Source organism: Branchiostoma floridae, chromosome 10 (genome assembly GCF_000003815.2).
Source record: "Branchiostoma floridae strain S238N-H82 chromosome 10, Bfl_VNyyK, whole genome shotgun sequence".
Lineage (NCBI taxonomy): Eukaryota > Metazoa > Chordata > Leptocardii > Amphioxiformes > Branchiostomatidae > Branchiostoma > Branchiostoma floridae.
The window spans coordinates 8861180-8872436 of NC_049988.1; the positions used below are offsets into that span (position 1 = coordinate 8861180).

At 39.0% G+C, this 11257-nt stretch overlaps 2 protein-coding genes across 3 annotated transcripts in view; both read right to left on the reverse strand.

The window, feature by feature from the left end:
• The window catches only part of LOC118423951 (calpain-7-like), a gene marked incomplete in the record, with an annotated part of 72371 nt that extends 69464 nt beyond the window's left edge, over positions 1–2907 (reverse strand). The window contains 3 exon segments of the mRNA XM_035832281.1: positions 193–233; positions 745–850; positions 2522–2907. Of these exon segments, the coding sequence (XP_035688174.1) occupies positions 193–233; positions 745–850; positions 2522–2623 (249 nt within the window).
• A 3008-nt stretch (positions 2908–5915) lies between these two features.
• LOC118424462 lies at positions 5916–10968 on the reverse strand. Of its 2 annotated transcripts, none has more exons than XM_035833033.1 (6): positions 10815–10968; positions 10465–10577; positions 9227–9317; positions 8302–8405; positions 7715–7841; positions 5916–7151 (listed from the first exon to the last, which is right to left on the reverse strand). In XM_035833033.1, the coding sequence occupies exons 1-6, from the start codon at positions 10920–10922 to the stop codon at positions 7086–7088; spliced, it is 609 nt and encodes a 202-aa protein (XP_035688926.1). In that variant the 5' UTR covers positions 10923–10968; the 3' UTR covers positions 5916–7085. The 2 variants fall into 2 exon arrangements, with proteins under 2 accessions (XP_035688926.1, XP_035688927.1); XM_035833034.1 differs by lacking the exon at positions 9227–9317 and adding an exon at positions 9856–9946.
• Positions 10969–11257: the final 289 nt, after the last annotated feature.

Below are 11257 nucleotides of genomic sequence, written 5' to 3' on the forward strand. Positions count from 1 at the left end.
AAGTGTTAGCTTGTTTCATCTTGATATTAAATTAGCAAAGAGGGTTTTACATTGTATCTAAAACTTCCATATACATGTACATCTGAAATCAACATTAACTGCTGATACTGCCTTTCATCCCAAATTTCACCATGATCCATACTACCATCTCATACACCTATAATTGAGATTTCCTGTAGAGCTTAATCATACCTGCTGTTGTGTTTTCATCTGGAAGGTTCCTCCCCCTGTGCCTATATTCAGATGAGAAAAGTGAACTTATAATATCTAGGGTATAGTGTAACATTATCACCTATATTTAAAAAAAATTAACCATGTTATGAAAAAAAATCATCACCAGAATAATATTAAGGTTATTGTACAAACTAGAACATGATTTATTCTTAAGGTAAAAACAAGCGATTGATAATGCAAACACTGGACTTCTAGTGAAGACAAATATCTTCCTATAATATTGTATATTTACTTTAATATCAGATTAAATATATCAGCAACAGTTCCCACTAATACACAATATCAATGCTTGTGATTCCTAAATGTTTCAAACTTTTCTCTGGTCAGTTTATACTTATAGCAGTATTATTGCAATTCAAATTCAGTGTTACAACCACATTTGAAATAGAAAGAACTACTCTTATCCCAGTGTAGATCTTGGGTCATGGATGCTCATCTGTGTTGGTACTTCCTAGGCCTTATCCCAGTGGAAATCACACCTGGTTGGTCTGAACTGGTTTGTTGACTTACGGATCTGTTTGAGCTGTTCCACCCTGTCCAGGTACTCCATGGCCTTCTCCACCACCGCCAGCTTGGATCCAGCCTGGCCCGCATTCCGCAGAGCTTCCGCTGCCTCCTGTAGGAACGAGCGTTGATAGTGATGAAGACTTTTGAATAAAAAGGTCAAAACTGATGAATTGTTGTGTCTCAGTTGTCATCCTTCTGACGCAGGACTTTAGCCAGCTCAAATTTTTTTTCCATCAGCCAATTCCCATTGTCGCGAAAACCGCGAAAATTAAGTTAGAAAGACAGAACTGACACCTTGAAAAACAGGTTTTTAATGAGATTATCGTATGCAAAAGAGCACCGACACACTAAGTCAACAATCATAACAATAGCAAAACAAACAGTGTGTGGCTTTCCTACCGTGGACAGCGTCCCCAAGCCGTCTGTAGCTTCCTCCAAGAATTTTTGTCCATCAATTTTGACGGATTGGTTTCAGAAATTTTTCATCACACACAGAAAATTTCTGTCAATTGACGGAAAAACGGATGCTGGCTAGAGCCCTGTTCTGACGCTTATCGGCTACAGTGTTGTAAATGATGTGGAGTTGCGGGTCGAGGATCTACAGAATACTATGGGAGACAGAGATGTCTGGAAGGAAAGAGTAGAACCAGTGGTATGGGCAACTCACTGTGATGATGATGATGATGTCAACAGTGTTATTAATTACCTGGCTGTGTAAGATGTAGCATCTGCACTAATGACTATGTAACAGATAATGATGGTGATCACGAAAAGTTTAACTCAATGAGTGCTATACTCTCCAAGCACACAGATAGACACACAGACAGACACACAGACAGACCCAAAACTATAAAATTTGTCAATAGCCGGCTTTTGAACTCACAATTTTGTGATCCAGAGGCTAGGGTCACTAAGGCACAATCTAGACAGTTTTTCCCGATATCTGCAAGCCGACAACCTCTCGCCGACAGCTTTTTTTCAGCCGCTAGATGGAACTGCAATTTGACGCCATAAAGATATTGGCAGAATTTCTCCCAAAAGGTCCAGAATATTTGCCCGATAGCTTAGCAGGGGTCCCTGATAGCTTAGCAGGGGTCCCCGATAGCTTAGCAGGGGTCCCCGACAACTTCCGTGCACGTGTAGATGCGTAGAGGAGGGCTCATTAGCATATAACGCGGGCTCATTAGGCTAGCTATATAGCTGTTTATGACTACAAGCGCCACGGGTGTCCCGCAGCCAACGTTCAAGATCCCGCCCGACATCTCGACAGATATCGGGAAAAACTATGTCTACATTGGGTCTAACCACTGGACATGCTACTTGACAAGAGACAATGAGGCAGTCACCCCACAGACTTTCAGAGACAATATTTGAAGAGAACGTTGTTCATCATTGTAATCGCCATGTCTATATCACTGACTACATTCACTGATACCAAGAGACGTTCTGTCATTGTTTCCAATGTCTCTTATCACCCGCTAACCATTGTCCGCCCTTCCATCCACAGCTCAGCCCATCTTTGCAAGATCTCCCTCTACTGTTCTTCTCCAAGACAAAGACACCATCAGCATTGGAACATCGAAGAGATAGTGAGTGGTATTACAACAGTTACAATATTGATTTAAGATTGATAAATCAGATTTTTTTGTATACGTACAGCACAAGAATAACAACTATACAAACATTCGTGGCTGGGAGTGGTGCTTAATTGCTGATGAATCATCGATAAGCCTTTCAGGGGGAGGGGGGCAAACTTGACATCACCAACTCATCAACTTACCAAGTAGTAGAAGATGGCCTCGTCGTGATTGCCTTCCTGGTCTAGCCGGACCGCGACGCTAGCAAAGCTAAAGGCGTCTACTTCAAGTGCACTGGCATCCATGTTAACGTTGTTGTTAAGAAGTCTTCAACTGGAGCCTCGTTATACCCGGAAGTATGTTTACGGCGAAGACAGTTCGAAGATATGTCGCTTCAAAGCTGATCAACGCTTCAGATGAGATTCTGGCAAGCTTAAGGACCTGTAAGGATACTTAACCTGGGCTTCAAAATCGATGTTATTGCAATTCACCGCTGAAGGTTGACAAAAACGTCAAAGTTGATGCCATGATCGCGAAAGTTTGGCATACTTGGCGGCCATTTTAGATTCCAGGTCATTGTAAAACCGTCACCTGGCGAGACTATTCAAAAGTGCAGGTCAAACAAGAGGTCAAAGACATCATACCTACGTGAAATGTTTAGAGTTCTTGTGAAGTTCTGGATGATATAGAATATATGAGGGTCTGTATACTCTTTTCCGTAAGGCGTAGGCAGGCCTTTTTAATTCCCGTAATTCGTAGGGTAAGCTATTTTATTTCACGTAATTCGTAGTGAGGATGGAAAATTTACCGTAAAGCGTAGCCAGTGTATTTCACGTAAGGCGTAATCTAGCCTAAAAATTTCACGTAAAGCGTAATTAAGCCTAAAAATTACCCGGACCTCACTTGCGTACCCTCAAAAATCTTCTTCTTTTTTTGCAAATAGAAATGTCATTGAAGTTAGCTTAGTCTACCAGCAAAATTTGCCCATCAGAATGCAGGAAATATCATTTTAGAGGGTCAAGATTTAAAAATTTCCATGGTCCTCCTTATGCCGCCTCGCGCCTTTGGAACTCGAAATTCTGAAAATATGTTGGGGATGTGTGTCAACCTCAAAGATCTGTTTTGCTAATAGAAATTTGCCCATCAAAATGCACAAAATATCGTTTTATAGAGGGTCTAGATTTCAAAATTTAGCCGGATCTCCTTTGCCACTCTATTCACCTAGCCAAAAAAACTGGCGTTTCAGGGGGGCAGGATTTCAAAATTTTCCCGGACTTTCCTTCGGCGCACGACGTTGCAAAAATAAGTTGGCTGACGTCACCCTCATAAGCTTACGCTGAACCCCTGGGACTCTTTAATTAGAAATGCCATTTAACTTAGCTTTGTTTGCCAGCGAACATTTCCCTTCAAAATGCAGGGAATAGTGTTTCAGAGAGTCAAAATTTCAATCTTTCTTGCGGAGCACGACCCCACCTGTCGAGTGTTGCCAGCCTTCCAGAATTTAGCGTAAACCGTTGTCAGCCTGTCTGAATTTAGCGTAAAACGTTGCCTGCCTTCGTGAATTTAACGTAAAGCGTTGTCGACCGTCCCGAATTTAGCGTAAAGCGTTGTCAGGACCCCCCATGCAGACCCTCATATATAAAGCCATTAGATATACGCTTTCTTCCCTTATTTAAAAAAAAAAAAAAATCAACCCTAGATATCTACCAGTCATTCATGACTATATCTCACTACTCTCAGGAAAGAGATGTTGTGGATCGTAATGCTAAATAAACATTACTCTTAAAGCAGAGGTTTGGCTCCGGCTGTTTTTTGACATTTTTTTAGGTGTTTTTATCAGGCTTTCTATTTTGTAATGTTTTGTTAGGCCTCAAGACATCAACAAAACGGCACAAAATAGAAAGCTCGATAAAAACGCCTTAAAAACGCATTAAAAACAATACAGCCAGAGCTTAACCTCTGCTTGGAGAGTACTATAATGCTGCAGTACATAAAACAACTGCTAGGAACTCTTGCATAAAATCTACATGAGGTTCTGAGTAGGGGCATGCTGGCAACGCTTAATGGTAAATTCAGAAAGACCAACAAAGCTAAAATTAGGAAGCTAATCCCAACGCATTCTGTGGCCATCATGATCTACATGTACATGTTAGCGGCAAAACTTTAACCTCACAACTTATTGTTATTATTCTAACTAATACAATGGCAATAGAATTTATAGATGTCATCCAACGAGACAAAAACATAAGACACCAAACCTTTATTAAACCTCTGCCAAATACAACCATATATACATTCAAATAGCATTCTATGGCATGAAGCTGCTGATATATATACTTAATGTGTTCTTTCACATCAAGATTTTCAATACTAGTCTGAAAATGAACTTAAGTAACATTAAAGCATAATTTTACATTATTTAAGCATATTATTTTAACTTTGCCCCATGTGAAAGGGTTACAACTAGTGTAAAAACAAGTAATAGCAATACTGCAGTTGTTTTCAGCAAGGTCTTCATTCTTCTGAAGACACACAACATCTTACGAAACTGGTACTTAAAGTTTTAGAGATGGCCACTTTCTACCAAGAAACACACTTTTGTAAATGGAAGGTTACTTCAGAAAAGTATACAATCTAAGTAATAAGAAAACTAAACATTTCAAATACAACAGACATTATATATGTCAAATACTAGTCAAAGAGAATTTGTAAGCTCCAGTGACTATTAATCAATTTTCTTGTCTACATTTTCAAAATCATAATGTCCAAAAGTATACATATCTATATCATTTCCTATTAAGTAACGATTCAGAAAGATTTTGAAATTCTTTTCAAGAACGTTTTTGACAATCAACCTGGAACAAGCAATACCTTGATTAGGGACAGAAAAGCAGCTCCAAGGCAAAATAACAATACACAATAATAAAATAAATAGACAAAAACAATATTTTTGACTACTGCAAAACCAAAGGTACATGTAGCTTACGAGGGGCGTTCAATAAGTAATGCCCCTGACCCATTTTCAATCGCAGGAGATTAATGAAACTTGGCACAGTTATTAGTCTTTCTCTTTATAGGAACCACTCAGAGTTATGCATTTCTCCCATCGTTTGATGCAACTCTGGACACCGTTTTTGTAGAACACCCCAGGTTGGTCCTCCAACAGATGCCTCATCAATGGCAGAAGAGGGACGACCAGGTCTGGGAGCTGTTTCCACAGACTTCCGGCCATGTTTGAATTCAGGATGCCAGCGTTTTACAAGGTCATATGATGGGACATCATCACCATAAGTTTCTTTCATTTCATCAAAAGTCTCCTTTGGTGTGCGTCCTTTCAAATACAAAAACCGAATCACTGCGCGACACTCACCTGGCTCTTTTTCACACCTGGTCCATTTCACACCTGACTCAGTTCAAACACCAGTAAATCAGAAACCACAATTAGTTCAGAGCTGTTTTTTGCAACATAACTTATAGAGATATGCATCATTACACATGCAACATTTCATCTAGATCAGACAGCTGGAAGTGGGTCAGGGGCATTACTTATTGAACGCCCCTCGTAAGTACATAAAATCCTTCACATGGAAAACCTCATTATTTATGGTCCAATTTAAGAAACTTTACATGATAGAATTGAATTAACTGATAAGAATAAACAATAACTGATAAAATATTGTTAGCATTTCTTTGCCAAATCAACTGATCTACATTTTTCAGGTGCAAAACCTTGAATACAATGTGTGATAGATATATCATGACTACGAGTTATATTAGGAGTAACTAAATTGTATGCTTCCACCCAAACAACACTATTAAAGCGGCACCACTTCTCACATATGAATTATTTCTAGTACTTGAAACTACAAAGTGACAAATTTAGAACCAAGAAAGATTTAGTTTGGCTAACAATGAAGAAATACAACCATGAATAATTGTGTGTAAAACTGATATGAAATTACATGTTTGCATACAACTTTTTTTAAATTTGGACATTGTCTAGTCATGAATTCTATATACCAGTACTTCATCACAATAACATAACTTTATCAGTTACTGCTTGCACTTGAAGTCCTGTTTGTGAATCCAATAATAAGCTCAACTCTTACCTTTGTAAATACAACTGTACTATGACAGCGATGATCCCAGTTTTAAATTTATTGAAAAATCAACTGTCACAAGATTTTGTAAAGATTTACATGAATATAGACATTCCTTTTTTCATCACATTCACTCTTATCAATATACTTCAGGCACAGAGAGGTTCAATTTCAGACTACTGTCAATATTTGTACAAGATGCTTGACTTAAAGCAAAACCACTGCATTATTTTAATGTATGGGACAATGTTAGGCTTCTTTTGGCCAGGCCTTCTCTACATTTGAAGTTTTGGGTTAACATTTAATATATGAACGATGATGGAAAATTTCTTTCAAAACTGGTCAAATTCTTTGGTTACAGGTTGCGACTAGCTCAAATATCTTGGAAGTATGTGATGAGAAACAAGGTTGATACTGCTGCATAAATGTTCTAATGCAACAAACGACTAGGACACAGCCCTTGAAGAGGTTACTTTGTAACGTTTGGGTCTACCCTGAGTTTATAAAATTTCTTTAGACAGCTGAGTCACTACGACTACTATTATCAGGTGCCATGTGTTAATCAAACGAATTCTGGAAAACTTCAGAAAGGAAAAGTTCCTGCTTTAAAACAAATGTTGATGATGTTGATGATGATGACTGTTCACGTGGTGATCGAGTGTGACGGTTAGATCTTCTCGTAAGCGTACGCCTCCTCTCCTCGGCATGACCGTGTGGCGAACGTGAAGCCGTCCTGAACAACAAGAAAATAATGTTAGTTTCTTCATATCAGCATGAAAGCTCATCCATGTTGGTACAATCCATAATACTTTTGGTCAACATAACTCAAAATAGCTCACCTCGAATTTTCGGTCGATCTTACCTCAACCCTCCTCAGGAGTGACGTCGATTCAATTGCTCTGAGCATGTGACCTTAGGGACACGTGACTCGTGTAATGAATTGCAATCGTCTAGCAAGTTTTCCCAGTCATCATCATCATCATTAACATTTTCTATTATCAAGACCTATAAAATGTAGAAATGCAATAAACTGCATGCCATTCTGTGATTTAAGCAGTTAGAATACATCATATTTTATAACTTTTACCTGTAGATTTCATCAGGAACAAGGATGACTGAAAGCATTGCATCAGAATCCAGAGCATTGCATCTGGTTTCTCTTTGGAAAAGGTAAAAGGAAACCATATGCAGGATAATATCATTATGCAGACAAACACAAAATAATACATTCAACAGCTAGTTTCTGGTAATTTCTAGTAGTTGTTTTTTTGCGGTGACATGCTGTCTATATCTCACCTTTACTAGGTATGGGAAGTCTGCCCAGAACTCATAGTTGGGGATCATCTCAGTGCCCTCTGCTCCCCGGACAAACCTCAGGAATAGCATCCCTCCTGCCACGTACACCAGCACAAACACTGTCAGCCTAGGAGGGGAGATAGAAAAAAGTAATACATTTGTAGTATTTTGTCTGGTACATAGGTAGTAACCTGGTATCCATTCTCCTTTATCTCCAGGTTGCTCTTCCAATTACTTTCCTGCAAAATAGTTTGGTAGTTTGGTACCAATTGATTGGCATTTAATTGATTGTCATTTGCCTAAAACATCAGCAAGAGGTCTGACTGGCTCTCGCTGATGGTGAAGGGGATGGAACAGACATTCAGAGGTTTGATGCCTACAGCACTACTTCTAAGAAACATTCCAAACTGGAACTGAACAATGATGAAACATTGCAATATGGACAGATGCCAGAAAATTATGCATGGAAGAAATCACAATAACAGGCTTTAGCTAGAATAGGGTAGGTAACGTTAACTAAGCAATGTTTTAACTTATCACCACATATATATGTCATCGTGGTAATGGCACAATGGTGGTGTACTTACAATATACACATGGTGGACCCAGCACTGAGCCCTGCGGCGGCACCTGCAGCATTGCAATCCTTCGACCTCCCGGGGCACACACACAGGCTGCTAATGGTCATCACCTGTCATGAAGGGTTAGGAGATGAAAACGTTCAGTAAAGAAGACACAGAGGATACAGAGGACATCACTCCAAACATATCTACTGGTGTTGCACACAGGAATGTACCGCATCCAAAATGTACCCAGGTATATTCTGGCCAGGGGTACATTCCAGCCTGCTCAACTTGCCACTCTAGTAACTATACACTGGTTAGTGTAAACTAGCAAACTACTTGCCTTAATCTACTTTGCCTTTCACAATAAAATTCAACGACTACAAAATGTATGGAAATGATCTGGTGGTTTATACGTGTTGCTATATTTTTTATACAATCAATTTTCTGACCACTTACCTTTGTTATTTCTTCGATAGATGTATGGTTTCTTGGCTAGACTTAGACATTTCTGTCATTTTGTTTGTCTTTGCATCGACATAGTAAATATCTTTATATTCAACTGCTGCAGGTTTTTCATGTTAGGCAATGCACTAAGAAAAATAATCCAAAGCACTTGAAACATCTACAAAACAATGTCACACAGCAGGGGCCCAAAATTGACCTTGATCTTTGTATTCCCAACACCTACCTGCATACCAAATATCATAATGTTACAATCCACCTAGAGGATCTTAAGTTATGCTAACCACAAAATGCAGAAAGACACACACACAGACAGACAGGCCAAAAACTATACTGTCATTTTTCATGAAGGTATTAAAAAAAGGCAGCTAAAGCCATATACCTGATGAAAGGAAAAGCAAAATAATAAAGATATGCTTAAAAAAGATTGCCAATAGACCGACACAACAATGGAAAGACAGCACACCAACACACAGGGACTTACATATTTCCCCGGGACTCCTGTCTTTTCACTAGCTGTGAATCTGACTGCTGAGTCCTGTGTACACTCCAGGCGAAGTTCTGTACTCCTAGTGCTGCGAGTCATTCAGGAGGAGAGAGGAGAATACCAGGACAGGTGAGAAGGATGCGAGGACAGCAACAACCAAAAAAGAATGGTTAGTCAGAATGTGTTGACCACCCAGTCATAACACATTTGGTTTGAACTACAATCTCTTGGAGAAGCAAAGTGAAGTAGAGTTTCTCTAGTGTTAATGTTTATTCTGCATTACTAGACAAAATTTTAGTTTATTGTTATTCCAATCAAAAAAGAAGACATGGATCACATTTGGATCACATTGCTTGATTTTTTTTTTAAAACATGGTGATTTTGAGTAATTTGACATTTGTTTTAAACAATGAATAGCAAATTACAAATGCAATTTAAAACATGTTGAACTTTAAAAAATCTAATCATCATTTCATAATCTCATTTTCATTGCATGATGGATTTGTCTTGTTGATGCTTTTACATGAATGCATAATGCAGATTTTTCATTCCTTTGATTTTCTTCCCCAAGAAATTTAGTCAGGGTTAGTGCTGGACAGTAAATCGTGGTGAGACTCCGTCCTTACAAATGTGCCCGACCCCGCTGGACTCTCCTGAGCCGTGAAAGTTGGAGTGCTGCTGGCGGAGCAAACTAAGTTGATGTTGCTTTTCCGGTTACTGTTGGATGTAAAGGCTTGTGTCAAATCTAAATCCCAAACATCTCTAACTGGTACAAAATTTTTTTTATTACAAACCTCATGAGACATTTTGTAAGCTTTCGAACAAAGTGACATTTAGAAACAGTATTAGGCCTAGGAAAAAAATGTTGTGTTTCCTGTTTCAGTACGGATAAAATTAGGGTCGGTAGGTAGGGATTATCTTCTTTTTTTTTTTACAATCTTTTTAGACTTTGGCCCAAACTCTTGTGATACAATACAGTTTAACAAAGTAAAACTGAAATGTATGAGGACACGTATATTTACATAGGGGTTAAAAATCTGTGGATACATTAATCTCTCTAACTGGAAACTATGTGACTCCACTGCCCACCCAAAAAAGGCAGGTTATTCTAGGGTAGGTCAGGAAACAGGAAATGCAACTTTTTTTTTTCTTTCTTTCTTACTGACTATCATACAAGTACATGTATATCAACTTTAGTCAAGAAGCTTTATTAGCCTTTACAAAATTTTACGTACCTTTGGTCAGTACTATAGGAAAAGAGTACTGCACCAGTGCTTGTATCATAGGATGTTGCTAGACTGCTCTGATCCCCGATGTCATAGTATCCATTTCCGTCATATTGGCAGGCCTAAGGAGAAGAAGTACACTAATCAATACTGCAGACAGAAAGATAATCAAAGAGACAACAATGGACCAATCCCGAAGCCCCGTCGCCCGCCCCCTGTTCGATCATGTGCTATTTCAAACACCTCCGTCAAAAACAGCGCTTGTCGGACAGAACTGGCCACCGCCGCTGTTCAGCTGATAAAAACAACTGACTTCGGTTCAGGAATAGGAATAAAACAATTTTGTTGCTTCTACTTACCGCAATTTCATTTGCTTGGCATTCTCCAGATGAATCTCCCTTTTTGAATGGTGTGCAGGGGTTGTAATAGAAGAATGTGTTTCCATCTTTATGAATAAACCTAAACATTGAAGAAGATTACATATAGCATTAGATCAAGTAAGTGTCCTTTTATCCTGCATACCGCCATTAGTAAAGATAGAAGGCAGCTTCAGGACTGTAGAATCCCAGTCTTCACTCTTGTACAGGCTTTTAGCTAGGACTTTATTATAGGGGTCCAAATTTCTTAGTGACTGAGATTCACCATGCAGCGAACGCTACAAACACGAGTATTGCAGGGGGTCGGGGGCAATGACCTTCCATGGTTCTGAGTTTTAGAGAATTTTAAAATGGTGCATTCTGAGGTATCCTGAGGGGAAAAATTACTGACAGAGAGGTCACAGTTGAAGACTAGTGGCATCCCT

Excerpts from the sequence above, each read along its gene's own strand:
- LOC118424462 (XM_035833033.1), bottom strand. The coding sequence starts at position 10,922 with ATGTTTAGGTTTATTCATAAAGATGGAAACACATTCTTCTATTACAAC. Across the intron at positions 8,406-9,226 it reads CAGGAGTCCCGGGGAAATAT|GTGATGACCATTAGCAGCCT; the intron begins GTAAGTCCCTGT and ends CCTTCATGACAG. Across the intron at positions 7,152-7,714 it reads ACTTCCCATACCTAGTAAAG|GACGGCTTCACGTTCGCCAC; the intron begins GTGAGATATAGA and ends CTTGTTGTTCAG.